This window comes from Chionomys nivalis, chromosome 10 (genome assembly GCF_950005125.1).
Source record: "Chionomys nivalis chromosome 10, mChiNiv1.1, whole genome shotgun sequence".
NCBI lineage: Eukaryota > Metazoa > Chordata > Mammalia > Rodentia > Cricetidae > Chionomys > Chionomys nivalis.
Genome location: NC_080095.1, coordinates 64,125,476 through 64,144,351, shown reverse-complemented (window position 1 = coordinate 64,144,351; position 18,876 = coordinate 64,125,476). Strand labels below are relative to the sequence as shown.

General features: G+C 38.8%; 1 protein-coding gene across 3 annotated transcripts; it reads right to left on the bottom strand.

Annotated features, from left to right (window-relative positions):
* Window positions 1-121: 121 nt before the first annotated feature.
* Mbip (MAP3K12 binding inhibitory protein 1) lies at window positions 122-13,601 on the bottom strand. Of its 3 annotated transcripts, none has more exons than XM_057782878.1 (9): window positions 13,416-13,601; window positions 9,808-9,927; window positions 7,871-8,089; window positions 7,686-7,782; window positions 5,282-5,347; window positions 4,917-5,069; window positions 3,386-3,483; window positions 1,995-2,033; window positions 122-739 (listed from the first exon to the last, which is right to left on the bottom strand). In XM_057782878.1, exons 1-9 carry the CDS (start codon window positions 13,542-13,544, stop codon window positions 632-634), a joined length of 1,029 nt encoding a protein of 342 aa, XP_057638861.1. In that variant the 5' UTR covers window positions 13,545-13,601; the 3' UTR covers window positions 122-631. The 3 variants fall into 3 exon arrangements, with proteins under 3 accessions (XP_057638861.1, XP_057638862.1, XP_057638864.1); XM_057782879.1 differs by having other exon boundaries at window positions 122-736; XM_057782881.1 differs by lacking the exon at window positions 3,386-3,483.
* Window positions 13,602-18,876: the final 5,275 nt, after the last annotated feature.

The window sequence follows — 18,876 nt, the reverse complement described above, 5'->3', positions numbered from 1 at the left end:
GGACAGACCAGCATGGTCATGCAGTCTTCACAGTTGTCAGTCAAGTAGGTTCTCCTGTCATCCCCCTTTAGAGAGTAGCAAAGCAGGGCACAGAGATTAACTCGCTCAAGGCCACACAGTCAATAGTGATAAAGCTGATCGATTCTTTATTTATAATACAAAAGACATATAAAAATTATATACATGCATTTGTCAGGGTTTTTGTCAGTAAATTTTTGATAATCGCCCACTATGTACAAAATACTAATATAAACTAAGAAAATAACCATCCAATATTATAAATACAAACTAAGAAATTGGTTATTCAATGTTACAAATATAAAGTCCTTTTAAATACAACTATCAAAATAATAATCTCTGGTGGACCACCAAAAGTTCTTCCAAATTAAGTTTTTCAATATCCAAGATGCCTCCTTTAAAACAGAAGGAAATAGATTCGAACAGCGCGATCTTCAAGGTTCACATCATCTCCAAACACTGGAACACCTGATTATTTGCTGCAAGCCAGACTCATGTTAAAATAAACCTTGACCTCACAGAGAAGTTTATATTCATAAACACAGTGCAAATCATTAAAGACATGTAAGCTGCACGCACATGTATCCTGAAGGAAGGCGTGATGAGGCAGTTTTCACGGAAGGTGGTGAGCTGCCATGGACTCTGCTTCTCTTGATTTTCTGAGCAGGGATCGTTTGAGGGCACTAATTTTCTCGTCCAGCTCAGCCAGTGAATAGTTCTGCTGGAAACAAGACGAACACACTTAAGTTTCCTCATGCAGACAGAGTGCTAAGTGAACCATACACACCTGACTATTCAGCAGCATATTAGTGCGTGGTGACTGTAAGACTGGCAGTTCTGTATGGCGACTGTGCCATAATTTAAAGGCACAGACTAATACGGTTTCTATTTCTTCTGGGCTGTAACCATTTGCCTGACATGTGTGAGGCCCTGGATCCCATTCCGGCAACACAGAACAAATGCATATATGAACACAGTGCCATGCTGCCCTGCTTCTTCCCTAATGACAAAGCACTCGTGGAGTTTTTATGCTTTGAAAGACTGAAAAAAAAATTATAAATACAAAACAAATCCCCCGTGAAAAATAAACAGTGAAGAATTAGCTTAAAATACCCAGAACTTTCCTCCTGAGGGACTAACTACATCTGGGAAACAAAGGCTGCTCTAAGAACGAACTCAAAAATTTACAATAAATATGTAACAAGCTAATCTGAGGAATAGGGGGTAGTGAGACAGGGCCTCACTATGTAGTACAGGCTGGCCTTGAACTTCTGACCCTTCACCATCCTCCTGAGTGCTACAATTTAAAGTTTCCCCAATGTTACATCATTAAGGCTACCAAAATCATACTATTATTTCAAACTGAACTAATAAGGTACTTGGCAGAGAACTAAGCTGCAATAGCCTTTGTGTGAGGAGTCAGGAGTGTGTGTCTGTGCATACACGTGCCTGTGGAGGCCAGAGACTAACAAAGGGGTCCTCTTCAACTGTTCCCCACCTCACTTTCTGAGACAGGGTCTCTCACTGAAGTAAGCACACACCTCCCAGTGCTGAGGGAACAGACCTACAACACTATGCCTGCTTTGGATGCAGGTGCTAGGGGCTGGAACTCAGGCCTCTTGAATGTGCTATAAGTACTTTGCCCACTAAACTATGTCCCTGGTCATGAAATCACCCTCTTTTTGATTTAGATAATGCTAATTAGTAGTGCCCACAATAGGGAAAGTGGGAAGAGACTGGAGTTATTAGGGCATTTAAGTGTTTTCTAACCTAAATATTCTTCAATTAAAAACAAGCAAAGATTTTCATATTGAGTTAGCCTGTTTGAGTCATTCTACCTTCTTAAAGTAAAACTATTTCCCTAATTCAACCTAAAGTCTGCCAAAGTATGGCCTAAATGCAGCCAGAGTGGATACTTTCATTACTAAGATAGAAAGCTCATCAATCTATTCCAGAAGGAAGACACAGTAACTTACTTGAGGGGGTTGGACTTTTCTTCTTTTTCCAGAGAAGTTCTAGTTTAAAAGTAACAAAATAATCATTATTTAGAAAATTTCACCATTACTTCCTTTATAGAAGACCGAATTACACAAACAGCCTCTGGGAACCCAAAGCAGAGCTCCAAACTTCCCAAGCATTGTCTACAAAGTTACGGGGGCAGAGGAGGGCGCTGTTACTGTGCAACAGTGTAACAGGAAGCTCCTCTGCAAAGACCCCTAACCATTCCTTCCCAGCCGTTCACAAGTCCGGGAAACTAGGAAAGAGGTGCTCTTGGAATTTTCTACTTGGATTCTTTTTAAAGAATCTTCCCATTCTGGGAAACTGACCACGGGAAGCAACAGTGGATAGAGGCAAAGGGAATTTGGTATACTGCACTAAACACACACACACACACACACACATGCTTGCAAACAGACATCTTTGACCACTGAAAGTACTGTGACTGAGACAACAGCTCCTTATCCACTGTGTGACTCAGTGTCTACCTTACCCCAATGCTCTTGCTTAGAAGCTGACATGCACACGGCCCAACTGTAGCTAATGAGAAAGGATGGGGAACAAGGAGGAATTTTCTGCAAACTTCTCTTATGAGAAACAAAGAACAGTCCCTGTGGGCCACTAATGTATGTGGATAAAACACCTAACGTTTATAGCAGCCTTGCCATCTACCAAAGGAAGAAGCCAACACCAGACAGAGCTAAGAGGAGCAGGAACTCAAGTATTTCTCAACCATGACTGCCACAAGATCAGCCCTGAGGTCTGTGTCTCACTGTTTTATAATTTCCATACTGCTTGAGTTGGTTTGGATTCATATTTCTTACAGATGGGCTAAAGAGATAGCACAGTGGTGGAACACTTGCCCTGCATGATCCAATTCTTTTTATACTTTTGTCTTAGTTCATAACATCAGAAACCACTGTGTGGAAATTTGAAAAGGAACATTCTGGCAAAAATTCCTTGGCTGCTACCAAAGGGGTCAGTCAGGGAACCATGGCTGACTTTGTGTCATGAAGTCAACCTAACAGTCGAGCAGTGACTTTTTCTACAAATATTCAACAAATTAAAAAAACAAAAAAACAAAACAAAAAAAAACCAGCCACAGATGCCACCAAATTATAGAAACTTCAATGCTATATCCAGAGGCTTTTTATCTTTTCCAGGCAGGGATTTACTGAAAGCATTTAGCAGGGAAGTGACTTATGAAAACAGTATTTGCAAAGATTTATGATAGTTTAGCAATACGACATCAACCAAGAATGAAGAGACGGTGTCATGTTAGTTTAACATGATCAATTGAGTGTACTGATACATAACAAAGATTATAAACCAAAATAAGACTTTGTTTTTAAAAGACATCAGTACTTACTACAGATTGAAAGTATTCAGGAGAGATGCCCTCCAGCTCAAGGATTTTATCTTCAAGCTTCTTAATTCTCTGATAAATGTCTCTTGGTACTGGACCACCTAAATTCATGAGGGAAAAATGCCAAAATCTTAATGAATAATTCTGTTTTATCATTTTTATACTTAAAATACCATGTATACATAAGAACAAAAACACTTAAACTTAGGAAAAAGCAGAGAGGAAAGAAAATACACTGAAATCCTGAACTCGTAGTTTCGCCCTGAGTTGCAATTTCACTGAGTTCTGTGAGACAAATTATAGACTCTGCTTTCTAGATATTGCTTATGCGCCTTACAATGCTACAAGTGTTTTACAAAATTCATTTTATGAGCTGCTGAAAATAGTGTTTCTAATAGGTGTTGGTAGTTCCTTAGAAGGTAGTCACTCAGCAGTGACAAGATGACAATTCCACGTGATGCTGTGTTTATCCTATCATTTTCTGCAACTTCTACCTTGAGAAGCAATGAGAGGGGTTTTCCCATAATTCTCCACTGTACTTCTTTTGGAGGAGGGCATGGTGTATTGAAGATACTTAGACGTCAAGTTCATTATTATATTCAGATTCTTTCTGCTCCTTCAGACATCACCACTGAGACCTGCTTGGTCTAAACCCCAGTCTCTCTGGTAAGTAACTGCGTCTGCTATGCGTTTGAGAGTTACAGAGAACTATTATAGAATTTTTAGCCAGGTAGAAACAAGATGAGATACAAGCTTGAAAAACTGCAATTTGGCCACGGGGTGAAAAATAACCTAGAGGAGGGAGTTTAGTTGACAAACAAACTTTTTGTCTGTCTCTTGTCACCCCAGGACAGAGATTACAGGCGCTTCATCTACAGCAGTAGCTGTGCAGAGGGAAGCAGAAACATGTAGGAACATTTAGGAGGAGAATCATGAGCATGGTAACTAACAGGGAAGACTGTGTTTGCTTCCCCTCTGTCACGCACTCTGACATCCTGGGCAAGTTGCTTGAGCTCTCTGAACTTCAGTCTGCTGCCTTTCCCGCAGGAACAGCACACACTTCCACAGAGTACTGTGGCACAGGCAGACACTTTCACGGAGAGTGTTGTTCAATAAATATGGGTTCATTTTTCCCCTGTGCTTATTCATTTATGTTTATTGTCGGGAGTGCACCGAGGACCAGGGCCACATTTATCTATCTGTTGTACCTGGCAGGGTGGCTAAGAACAATAGAAGTGGTCAAAGAAGTTCTGAAGTTGGCCTCAGCAATGCATTACATTCACTTCCTCTTGGAACTTCAGTAACCGAGGCTGACAGTCTATTCAGAATTTGTTTCCCAGTTTAGAAAGTGGAAAGTGCAGGGAGAAAAAGCAGGAAAACAGACCTTTATAGATTCCTCACCAGTAGCAACTGTTTCATGCACCTAGACTGAGGGCTTTACAAGGAATGTTCAAGGAAAATTCGGAAGCTAAATGAATCTAATTTCCTTAAGACTTGAAAGTCACATTACAGAATGCCACCGAACTCTGCTCACCCGTCTGCAGCCGCAGGTGAGCCTCAATGTTCTGGAGCCGCTCTTCCACAGCCTGATTACCACAGTCTCGAAGCGTGCCTGGAAGCTTGTGACCTGACCCCTGAATTCCTTCTGGTCTGGTCTGTGGTCCATATGTATTCACAACTCTAGAAACTAAGTTAAGAAACTTTTAGGTCCATGTGAATTTATGTTTCAAAAACAGAAATTCTCTCTCCCTAACAGTATATTTTTTTTCCCATAACGGTCACCTAATCAAAAGCTCAGAAAGGAAGAAAGGCGATGCTTTTGTTTTAGAATAAAGTTTAGATAGAAAAAGTATTTCTATTCCACATTGTTATGAAGCTCCACGAACTTCTGCTACTTACCCTTCACGTGACTTTTAAATCCAGGATAAGGAGTAAAGACGGCATCAGTTCTTGCACAACTATTTTCTAGGGAGAATTTGGATGAATTTAGTTCAAATATATTCTTAATTACAAACCGTATGAAATTATGATAAACTTCTAATAATTCATATTTTACTCAAGAAAGAATTTAAAATAAAAATAATATAACGGCATTACTATCACATACAGACTAGTTTGGGTGATCTTTATCCTCTGAAGTGAATCACGTGATATTTTTATGTAATGTTCATATTCATATATAGAAAAACCATTAACATTAAATGTCATAACTTCTGATAGCTATTACTAAGTTCCATTGACCTTTGGAGAAAAAAAAACACATATTCTAGAGCACCATATTCTAACTCCATTATAGAAACAGAAACAAATTTACCAAATTATCTTTAAAAACTTTCAGCATTTTTGTTATTACCAAATTAGTGAACATCTTACAGAGGGATGGACTGATTGGATATTTTATACTTCTTTTTTAATCTTCAGATAAAAAAAGGACACTGAAGTCTCAAGTACAATACACATAGAAACCTCAAGTACAGCACACACTTCATCTCTGCTCCGAGATTTCCAATCTTTATTTGAAAATTCCTAGTCAGAAGGCATCACATCTCTTAATCTTACTTTTAAAAAGCTGTAATTTTAGAAAAGACATCTAAAATTTCCCCAATATTTTTACCAAAGTGAAACCTGTAATTTCTTTAATTAACAAATAACTTATATGGAAAGAAATTAGAGATACATTAACAAAATACATACTATTAAATATTAGCATAATTGTAATCTATAAACACACTATATAATACAATAATATGCTAATATTTGAAGTAACAGTAAAATTATACATTGGCAGTAAATTTTGTTAAATTCCCATCATTATTTTATAAAAAATGGGTACAAAATGATTTAAGAGTCTTATGTTATTCCATGAAATCTGATTTTTAAAAATAATATTTTTCTTAGATAGATCAACTGAAAGGTCTTTAAAATACACTAACACATGAAAATATATTTTTCTAAGCTTAAGTTTAACACATCTGTGATAAGACAAAACTAAACAAAACTGAAAACCCACTTAATATTTTATATTTAAAGACTAAACAGACTCATTTTTTTTCCCCTTGGAAACACCTCAATATATATATAAGGGGTTACACTTCTCTATTCTTTCTGTTCTTTCATTGGTCTGAGGGTATTTAAAAAAAAAAGAGCTATGATCCATCCCAGGGCTAGAGTCCAAATGCAGAGCCATCAGCGAGAAGTGCAGCCTGGTGTGGGGACAGTGAATGAGTGCTAGTCACTCTTACAGCAATTCTTGCTAGCACTGTTTGGAGCCAGGGAGGGATTGAATGGGCCACGGAGTCCTGCTGAGCATTTCAATTCTTGTCAATTTCTATCCCCTGATGGTTTATAATAATAGAGTTAGCAGGAAGCACAGAGGAATAACATTAGTGACACATGCACTTGCTCCCTCAACAAACCCTTTCTCTTGAGGTGCTGGACTGGCGCACCTGAGATTTTGCCACTGTTATACCTGTTCTAAAATGCTAAATCTAGAGAGCCACAAAAGCCAACAGTGAAAAAGTTAAGTTTAGAACCCAAAGCGAGCTTACATTATTATGTTAAGAGCATCCTGTATCAATGTGATTATGAATCATTTCCAGGTTCCACTGACAATTCCATGCTTATAATCATTAGAAAGAGATAGTAAAGGCAATAAGAAAAAATGTGGTCCAATTACAAACTCTCCTAAGATCACAAGGAAAACTGACTATGAACTATGGCAGTGCCACAGTGTATGGTGATCTGCAGGCACACTGCTAGACCTGAAACACACTGCAGCAGCATATGAAGAGGGAAAGGAGACTGAGGAAAACCAGCAAAGGTCTGCACAACAAAAAAGGAAAAACACCTAAAACTCCAGTCTTCATGGCAAGCTGGAGAGATGCATGATGAGACTCAGGAGTAAAGGGAAAACTGCCCCCTCTTGAGGAATGCTACCAGCTTTACTACATTCACTGAATTAACATAATTCCACAGGTACATTTACAGATCTGAATGTCATATTGCTCTGTACTTCCTGACAGCGAGTCTGAACACCGCCACCCAACATTCACCTTCACTTTCAGCTTCTCCCACTCGCGTTAGACATCTGTCTCTGCAGTTTACCTCCACTTGACTTTTGTGTAACCAAAATGAAAATCACCTTGACGACACTGCCCATTACTAAATAAAACTCTATTGCCTTAATTACCAACTAAAAACTTGTAAAACTGAATTTTGTTCTTAATGTTATTCATGTTTAAGACAAAATATTACAGCACTTGTCAAAATACTTAAAATCCTCTAAAAATAAACTTCTAGTTACCTTGATTACAATCAATAACATTGCAAAATTCCCTGACGTTGTTTTCATTGATTTCAGCTTGTTTTCTTTCAATAAATGCAGATATTCTCCTGTCAATCTACAAACAACAAATATTTTAACAATCAAAACACAACAGAACTCTTAAAAGTAATGTCTCCGCCCCACCCTGCACCACCCAAACTTACTTCTGCTTTCCCAGCCTTTATCTGAACTACTTCTGGATCAAAATGGATTTGTGTCTTTTTCACATCCAAATCACAATCTCTGAGCTTTCCTTCATCCTGTAGGTCCCCAGTGGGATGTTTAGCATTTAGTTCACTCTTGGTCTCCGTTTCTGTCTGTCTGAGCTCTTCAACAGCAGTTGAATTCTCTTTAATTAAAGACTGAAGTTTTGCTAAAAAAGGCTAGAAAGAACACAGTGACATCTGCTCAGGTTCAAACTACTCTAAATTTGTGATATATTTATATAAATGGGTACTGAGTAAATGACTATTACCAGTTATTAAATATAAAAAGCTGGCAGACAGGGATAAACAGGTCTGACTATACACGTATTTGCTGCTTTCTATTACTATCGCCCTTATCGTTTGCTGTACAAGTGCTTAAAAAAAAAAAAAAGAAACAGAAAGAAAACCTGAGGAAATTTAAATCTTTCTTTGAGGAAATCATTCTGTCACTCATCTTTTATTTTGTGCCAAATCAAAGCCTTTAGTCTCTGGCCTGGATGCCTCTTAATTAACATGTCACTCAGCACTAGGCTTAGCGTTCTCTCCTTAGCAGGAGAGCAGTGCTCTCTCTCACTCAGCGATGCCCTGCATTATCACAGGATCTGGAGATTCTCCACTTCAAAGTGCAGTTGGCCAAAATGAATGAGAGCATGGATATGAAGTATGTAGGTGTTACACTAAGTGAACAGTCAGCCTTTTTCTGACATAGCGAGATATCTTATTGGGTCACGAAATGAAATTTTACAAAAGAAGATGAACAATGGGAGAAGAAAGAAAAAATGAAACAAAACAAACAAAACGCGCTACAAAGACCCCTAGCTGGGAACAGCTCATTCTGACTAGAGTGGGTTTAAAATGGTTCTTCATAATGGAAATTCACTTCTGTTCTTCTAGCCATCCCCACCCCAACATGGTCCACATTTGAGTTCTACAGCTCACTGCCTGCCCTTTAAACAAACTGTTAGCTGTTATTTATTTTTTATCATGAAACACAGTTAAACATTCTCAAAAAGTCAATGAATGCAAGGTTGAAAATTAACACATTATTCCTAAACAATATCCCGATCATCTTTTCATACAATTTTGCTTCCATTGTCTGCTACACCAAACACTCTTCTGAAACCTCATGACATCTTAAACACAGCAAAGTGACCGGAAAAATGGTTCTGCTCATCCTTGGTGCTTCACACTTCACTCTGACTCAAGAGAACCTGCAACTCCATCAATTACACTTGCAGAGATGTTCAACAACAACCAGCAAGGCCACAACACTGTTCATGTCTTAAACTGAAATATTAAAAAATGTAACAATACCACTATAAATAATTCAATATTGACTTCCAATATCAAGGGTAAATTATTTCAAATTACTAAGAGGAAATAGTGACTGGCTACTCACTAAGATGAAACATTAATGTCACAGAAATTACTTTCTTTTTAAAAACTCTGCTGAAACTGTTTAATTGCAATAGACACTCCAGGATGTGTCATGCTGGGATAATGCCACTTCTTGAACCACTGAAAGCACTCCATGAGCCTCCAAACTCACCCAAGGCATGGAATCATTATCATAGCATGACTCACACCTGCCGTGTCTTATTGCTTAATTATAACCCACCATAGATGAACTGTATTGAATTTTCAGCAAAGCCTAGAATTGAATAGAACTGCATTTATTCAATTTCATACCCACATTGGCCTATTGGGCTTATATCCTATAACTATCACGATCACTGGTGAAATGGACAGACCTAGACTCAATACAGATTTACGTAACCTTCATTAATAGCGCTGTTAAGAGTGTGGAGGTAGCACTGGCAAATACTGCAGCTAATTTAACTGTAATTAATTTCTATTTTCAATACCCCAGTAAATATTTCTAATATGAAATTTACCTGTAAATACAGAACGTGCTGCTCAAGTGCAGTAAGAACCAATGCAGGCTGGGACGCTGAGAGGCTCTGCAGCCTGTTCCAATCGATTGTAATTTTCACCACATCATCTCTGAGGTTAAGCTTCAAAGGGGCAAACCAGCAACATCACAAAAATTACACGATTAAGCTGTATATCTGGGATTATCACAAAAATAAGATTTCTATGGAGTAATGCATGCCTATTTGCTTGAAGTTACTAAGTTTCAGTGACATAATAAATACTTTACCTAGCTGCCATTTTAAAAATCAAAGGGTGCAGCTCTGAAACAAATGAATAAAAACACGTGCTATTATTCTAATTCTGTTTCTATGTGTGTGTCATGGGGCCATCTTCAAGGGGAAGCCACCCACAAAAGATAAAAAGATGAACCCTTTTTTGATACTTGGGTATCTAAAATACCTTTGGAAGATGTCCAAAAACAGGTCTGCCCTAGCTGGACTCCTACTAATTCCAGCTAAGCATTCAAGAGAGGAAGCACAACCGCTTTACACAAGGTCCAGAAAGTGCACTCACTCTCTTTGTTCCACACCACACAAACACATGCCTAAAATATCCATGACTTCAAAGTCTTTTCACTTTTGTTGTTTTCAAATTTAACCAACTCAAGAAAAAAAAAAACAACTTAAAACTCAAGTAATTATTCAAATAAAAATCAAAGTGTTAGTTATGAAATTGTTCAGCTGAAAAACAAGTGCTTTTCCACTGCAGTACAACAAATGACCAGAACTGGATGTCCAATGTGTTTCCAAAGGATTTTCTAGTAAAATGTAAGTCTCATTACATGAAAATTTCTCATCAGCTAGTGATTTATTAGAACAAAACTATATCCAGAAAACTACCAAGAACCTGAATATAAAATTAATATCCCCAAATCAGTTAAAACTTTAGAGAAGCTTCCATCTGTAGTCACTTGACTTAGTATGAGGGAATCCCTATAAACTTTCTAAGGAGATGTATCACAGCACTGTATAAGGACAGACTCCATAGTGGAAGCAAATTAATTGTATCTTATTTTGCAAGAATAACTTATGGAAAATTAGCCATATTTTCCAAAGTAAAGACAAAAGTTTCATGAGTTCAAATGTAAATATAATGAGATGTATAATATAGGAATAAAAAAACAAAACAAATCACTGTCATATTAACAATATGAAACCAAAGAAATCTCAGGTTCCCAAGCTAAGCACTCTACCGTATAACAGATATAGACACTTAATGCTCAGACCAGAAGCATTAGAAGTCCCATACTTGGCAGACATAAGGAAATATGAAATTTTACATAGGCTATACTGGCAAAGATAAGCTTATAACTAAGTTAGATTTGACGTTAAGATTAATTAGTAAGACTAGTACATTCATTAATGTGCATGAAAGTAATCCATCAGCATATGTTAACAGTCCTCCAAGAGATCTATAGTTGATGATGGCAAATGTAGAAGGTTTGGGAAAAAAGCAGGCAAAGCTTAAACCAGAGCAAGGCATCACATTCTCTAGAGAAAGGAAGTGTAGAAAAGCATCTTAATGGTTGGATCATATTCTCATAGCAGTTCAGCAGAATTATGTAAGTCTTCAAAGGAAACTCAAGATACTTAGTCTTTTATGGAAACCAAACAATAATGTCATTAATTTAAAAATGACCCCCAAATACATCCAATTATTCATTCAGCAAATTCCTCATTAACAATATGAACTCTATGCATTTTTACCTCATAACTCTTGGAACAGCAACCAGACATTCAAAAATTTCTATTAATACACTATTAACATAGATTAATCAATTATGTAAGTTCAGTATAAACATTACTATTTAAAAAAACCTAAACTAACAAATCTTTAGCTTGATAACATGGGCCAAAGAAAGGAAAGAAAAAGGTTAATATTCCTATGTTTTACATTTGGAGGAAAGAAATACTTTTTTAACAATTCAGTTTTATACTTTCAATTGAAAAGTACTAATAATTCAATGATACTTCAGATGAACTTAGGCATATTACAATTTACATCTTAAAAATCCTTTTAATTTGTTGCAAAAGGACAAACTCCCCATAGGCAACTTACACGTGTATGGCTTAAATCATACATCTCAAAGTACATGATATTATTAAAATAGCACTTAATTGATTTTTAAAAAAATCTTATCTTTGACACTTGTACAAAAGCCCCTTTATTATGTTACGAAAACCTCACTTTCTCTAAACACTTTTTGGCAGGTGGCATAAGTTAAGATTAATCATTACTCCACTTGAACCATTAAATAAATTCATTAAAATTTTGAAAAATTAAATACACAAATAATTTAGATATTCAAATCTTTTATCAATGTACATTATTTTTACAACTTCTAAACATAATGAACGAGAATATTTTTTATTTTTTCTCATCTTGACAGTAGAATATGAATGAATAAGTCTTGAAGTTACAAATTCATGCCAAAAAAAGTTCTTTGACTTTTGAACTTTTAAAGATCTGGGATATTACCACTGATATGTTAATAGGGAAAGTGCTTAAGACTTTGAAACTTTTTTTTTTGGTAAAGTATTAAGCAATTGAGTTTAAAAGTTTTAATGTTTAGAAGACCACTACTATTGCCTCATAACACCAAACTGAATGTACAGCTCAAAGTAGTTTGCCAGTTAAAATAAACGTACTAATATTTTAAAATGTTTATCAAACTAATTTTTACAAGATTAATTCTTCATCCATCTAAGGGTTTTAAAATAATTCTCAGAAATCAGGCTAACGCCCTCCTGTCATAGGTCCCACTGCTCTGGACACAAACGTGCGCTGTTCCATTTCATACACTAGATCAGCCCCCAGACAAACCAGAAAACATGTCTGACAAAATATTTCTAAAAGCGGGCAATCATACTTTTGCTCCTTAGTAAAAAAATTAGCTTCATTATATCATAAACGAGTTTATCTAACAAAGTGAAAGTACCTACCTTTTAAAATCGAATTTTACTATGACATTTTTGTAAGAGCGATTGGCTAATAAATAGTTACACGACAGTGGTAATGAAGTTAGAATCGGTCATACATAACTCATCCAAAAATTTACACTAAAATTTAGGCACACTGCAAGTTATATTTTAAAAATTCTTATACACCACCCTGCCCGTTTCAAAGAGTAACAGATGCAAAAAATTATAAGAGAAACAAAACCCAGAGTAAAACACCCCCTCAAGAGTGCAGATGGCACTAGGAAAAGTTTCAGGCCATACTAACCAGTGAATTTCTGCAGTAAATACACGGGGGGCAGAAGGACCGTCAGCGCCAGGGGCCCCCTCAACCCTCATCATCTCTATGCACTGATTTTCTGCAAGCGTTCGGCGCCAGCACCCAGGTTTTCTCCAGACCTTGGTACTCACGCTCGGTCACCGCGTGTGCAGCTGGCCTCTCCCCGGCCCCAGGCCGCTGGGCCCCGGTTCCTCCCGGTCACGGCAGCCGCGGGCGGCCTCAGCATCCCAGCTGCAGGCACCGGGCCAGAGGACTCCGCGGCCCCCGCCTCCGAGAGAACTAGGGGGAGAGGACCGGGATGCTCCCCACCGCCCGCCGCACCTCCACTTACCTGTCCCGTCAGGGTGTGCAGGGAACGAAAGAGTTCGCAGAGCACCTCGCGGGTGAGGAGGGGGCTGGAGCTTCGCTCCGGAGTCCTCTCGCTGCCGCTAGAGGAACTCGGCTCCGCAGCAGCAGCCATGACACCTTCACGGGAGCCCCCAACCGCGGCGGCGAGCGCTCGCCCCCGCCCCTCCCTCGCGGGCTTCGTCGCATTGAGATGACGTAAAACTACAGCGTCTCCCTTCGCTCTGAGGGTAGGCCCCACCCTCTCCGTGTGACAGACACCCACGGGGACCAATCAAGAGCAAGATCGCCGCGCTCGGAGAGAATGTGGAGGGCTGACTATTGCGAGGCGGGACCCTCTGGTGATGTTTCTCGAGGGTCGCTGTGGCTTAGAAGTCTAGCTTAGCTCTTAGATGCTCCGTGTGAATGATGGCATATTGAGTTCCGCTATTAAAATTTAGGATGTTAACATGGCGACGTGGAGATGTCTTGGGAAAGAGTGGGTCAGCGATGGAGCGGGAACTGATAGGACATTTTCATCCCTACCGGGTGTTTGACACAAAGAATGTAAGAAAAATAAAAGGGCTTCATTATGCCTCATTTTCCTACCAGGAAACGACATAGATGACCACATCTGCAAAACAGTTTGTTTCTAACTCGCAACAGTTGCTCAGTGCGATAACTGGACCCTCAGTCCTAAAATGGTTTCAGTATAAATCCAATAGAAATGTAAACCAACTAATTTCATGTAACCACACTATTTCAAGTTAAGGTAGAAAACTAAATCGATACTCGTCAGGTATTACTAGATAGCTTTATTATAACCGAAAAGGTTATAATTTTATAAGGGAGAGTGCTATTAAAATTTTATAACAAGCTTAAGAGACAAAGAACACGCCTTTAATCTCAGCATTCTGGTGGCAGAGGCAGGCAGATCTCTGAGTTCAAGGCCAGCCTGGTCTACTGTCGTGTTCCAGGACAGTCAGGGCTACAAAGAGAAATCCTGTCACCAAAACAAAGAAGCAAACAAAACAAAAGCAATAAAAACATTAAAACCCTCATTCTGATAGTTCAGTACATTAAACATACAGAAAGTAGAGGTATAGACTTAACGTGTATTCTGTAGTTTGGGAACAGGCTGAGTGGACGAAGAAATATGGAACCGAGAAACACGGAGATAAGGACAGGAAAAAATCAAAGAACTCCTTTGATCTGTCTAACGAGTCTCTTACTCAGTTATTTCTAAAGATTTCTGGTATCATCAGACTTAACAGAATCTTGAGAAAGCTTGCCTGTTTCCTCGCTAGCAGTAAGATGTAACACACCTGATAGCACTCTTTGGTGATGGAGCCTGTGTGAGATGCGAACCCAAATCAAGCAAGCCTCTTAGTCAAGTCCCTTGTCCTTATAACTAAAAGAAATTCACAAATTTGTTGCACAGTTAGCAACATTTTTGTCTCTTATTCTCTTGTTAATGGGGGATAACTGTAATGTGGAATCTAAGAGTCCTTGCTCTGTGCCAAGTAATGAACTTCAGATTTTTTTTTCAATAAGGAACATTTTTATTACCATTTGGGAATGATTAAGGTGCTGTTCATTCTTTTCTTTGTCCTGACTGATTTTGAAATCCAATTTTTTAATTTCACAATTTTTATTTTTAATTGTGTGTGCCCAAGGAGGCAGAAGTATGGGATGTGAATTGCCCTGCATTGGGGCTGGGAATCGACCTCCAGTCCTCTGTAAGAACAACACTGGTCTCTCTCTCTCTCTCTCTCTCTCTCTCTCTCTCTCTCTCTCTCTCTCTCTCTCTCTCTCTCTCTCCCAAACTCCAAATCTTACTTGATTTCTTTTTATTGTTGTTCGGTTGTTTTTGTTTTTGAATTCAGGGTTTCTCTATGTAGCCCTAACTTTCAGAGATTCACCTGAGCTGGGTGGTGGTGACTCACCTGCCTCTGCCTCCCAAGTGCTGGTAATTAAAGTGTGCACCACCACTCCCAGGTTCTTGCTTGATTTCTTGAACCCCTAATATAAGGAGAACTAATGGTCATTTGATGTATCTATCAATTCTCTACTAATTCTGTTATTTGAAACCCAGACCTGCACTTGCACTTTATCATTGCTTACTTAGATCACTCTTAGAATTTATTTCCTCCAAGCGCTATGCCTTCTGTCATGACATCTTCTATTCCTTCCTGACGCCCACTGAGCTCATTTCAGACATTTTCCTTCTTTTGTGATAAAAGCTTCTATTTTAAGTAGAAGGCTTTATAGGACAAAAAGATGTTGATTCCCTGGGCTAACTGCAGGCAGGAATGTATAGATACCAATGTATAGCAAACGTATAATAAATATGGAAATTTAGAAAGGGAATAATTTGCCCTTTATAGAAAACTAATTACAGTTTATGAAGTGGGATCTGGAAAATGGACTGCTCAGCAGAAATGCTTCATAGTGTTGATGTTGGCAATAGCAGCGGAGTTTAGAGTACTGTCCTGCAGGCTTTTGCCAAGAAGCAATTGAGAGGATAGAATTAGAAGTGGAATCTAGGCTATCTCCCTTATCAACAAAAATGCCTCTTATAATGAGCTTTAAAGGCATGGCTGACTCTATCATAATCCATTACCCAGAAAAAATGCTCAAGCTATCATGTCTTTAAAAATATGTGATAATACAACTTTTTTTTTCTAATGCAGAAAATTAAATAAGATATTTGTTGCTTCTGACTTTACATCACCTGCGGGTCAGGACTAAGTTTCTTAGAAAGACGTGTGTCAGGTTTCTCTCACTACTGAACTGTTCCATATTGTTACAGTTTTGGCATAGAGTAGATGCTCAATACAGTCATCCCTCCTGTCTGAGGCAGGTATACAGCAAGGCTTCCAGTGGACGCCTGGAAGAGCGATCAGCACCAAACAAACCTATTTATATTACATTTAATTGCTGCCGTCGATCTCAGCAATCTCAGCACATAGAGACTCTATTCTTGCCTTTACTGAGAACGTCCATCCTTTCACTTAGAGGAAGTGTTGTCACAGCTTTGGTTTGACAAATCCAGATTGCTAGTATCGCTAGTATCATTTTGGTCATGGTATGTGACTGTTAAATTGCCATGGTACTGTGCTACCATGGCAACTCTGATAAATGAGATAGCTGAAAGTGAATAATGGGCAAATAACATATATGTCAAGTGTACACCGGACAAAGGGATCCTTCGCGCATCAGATAGAACAAACATATAGCACTGGATTATATAAACTTCATCACATTACTTGGCCTTGCCTGCAACTTTTAAGTGTGACATGCTTATTTCTGAAGTAGTGTTTGTATATTCAGATCGTAATTTGCCGAAAGTAAGTGAAACCGTGGAAAACAAAGCTATCAGTAAAAGCAGAACTACTGTATATACTCACTGAGTGCAACTCATGTGCCTACAATGGACTTGTATAATGGGGAAAAGAGAAGGTAATCTCTTGGAGGAAAACTGTAGCAGATAGTAAGAATGCTATTCAGCAGTTTCTTTTAAAATTCGTGTTGCTATTTATTTTCTTTGGGGACAGAAAACTCGAAGTGTTCAACTTTTCCTTAAATGAATAAATCTAGATAACCTTCTATGATGGCTAGTCTTATGTCAAGTTCACACACAAATCAGAGTTATCTGAAAGGAGGAAACCTTAACTGAGATAATGCCTCCATAAGATCAGGCTGTAGCAGGCAGGCCTGTACAGCATTTTCTTAATTATTCATTGATGAGGGATGTACCCAGCCCATTGTAGGTAGTGCCATCCCTGGACTGGTGGTCCTGGGTTCTATAAGAAAGCAGACTGAACAAGCCATGGGGAGCAAGCCAGTAAGCAGCACCCTTCATGGATACTGCATCAATTCCTGCATCCAGGTTCGTGCCCTGCCTGAGTCCCTGTCCACTTTGATGTGGAAGCATAAGCCAAATAAACCCTTTCCTCCTTAACTTGCATTGTGGTCATGGTGTTTCATGACAGCAATAGAAACCTAACTAGGATACTTCCATCACCATTCTTATTAAAATATATGTTCCCATCCCAAGAGGAAGGATTGGCGATATAGCGAGGAAAGACTGGACCAAATTGAGACTGAAACCCAGCAGGGTAGATGGCAAAATCCATAGCTCCTGTAGCTGCAAGTCCACTATCCCAGGCTCCAGTTTGAAAGGGCGCAGATGGCCCTGCTTCTCCAGCTTTGTTGTCTGTGTTAGAAACAGCCATAATCTTGGTGTCACACACGTGTCGCCCAACCATGCAATTCTTTTTGTAAAAAGGGTCCACCAAGGTCCAAACTGGGCTGGCAAGACACATTCGGTCAAGTTGATGTCTGTCTTTTACCCTTGACACAGATAGTGACTGCATCTTATCCATTGATGAGTGCTGGACTTCTCAAGTTGACACTAGTGGCTAATTGGTGCAAAGGGGAAGATTTAAGTTCAGTAAATGTGAGTAAATTTGATGGGATGACAAACTCTGATAGGAAAACAAACAACAAAAACAAAAATCAAAACCAACTTCAAAAGAAAAAAGCAAATAAAATTGTTTCTCACATCTACAACATCTGTCTCTTTTTTGGGCCGGTACAGCTCCCTGTGTGCATCTGTCCTCGGCAGATGTCTCACAGTTCCGGCATCTCCAGCATCCTGGGGTCTCCACTGCAGCCCAGGCTTCACCTTCATGGTTTCACACAGCGGGCCCTCAGAGCCTTCATGTTAGGAACACACTGCCTGACGTCAGTGGCTCTCTGACCCATGGAGAAAGAGTCCACTCACCCCACTTTTGCAACTTCCATGCTTCCCAAACCGGTACCACGTGGATGGCACTGCCAAGTTTGATTGCCAACCTGGGATGCTTCCTTACCCCCTGGGATCACATCTGTAGCAGAGTATATATCCTGTTTAGGAGCATAAAACCCATGGCTTTCACAAACTGGAATTTTAAATTGGGTAGGGTCTTGATCCGAGGACATTTGTTTTGTTTTGTTTTTTTCCAATGTACCTTTTCCCATGCTTAAAAGGTGGCTTTTCTTTAATGGTGCTAGTTTTAATGACTGCAGCCTCTTCTTTAGCACAAGACTCTGCTGCTATGGAAAAGCAAACTAGGACACAGACACACACAAACACACACATATATACAATTCAATAAATATTGTGAATAAAAATTTCTTTTGAAAAAGAATCTGTGTCTGACTGAGAACAAAAGACTCCTGGAAGTAGTTTCTAGTCTGCAGAGACTGGTGAACTGTTTGGAATTTCAGTGCTGTGCGGAGAGTAGAATTTGTGGATCCGAAGCTAATTATTTTATGTTGGATTAGTTACAGCCTCTGGAACAGCCTTTCCTCGCCCCACCCTGTATCTGAACCTTGTGATAATAATAATAATAATAATAAACCTCCTAGAAGCCATTAACTTAGCAGAACACTAGCTTCTGCCAATCCAAGAGCTAAGAATG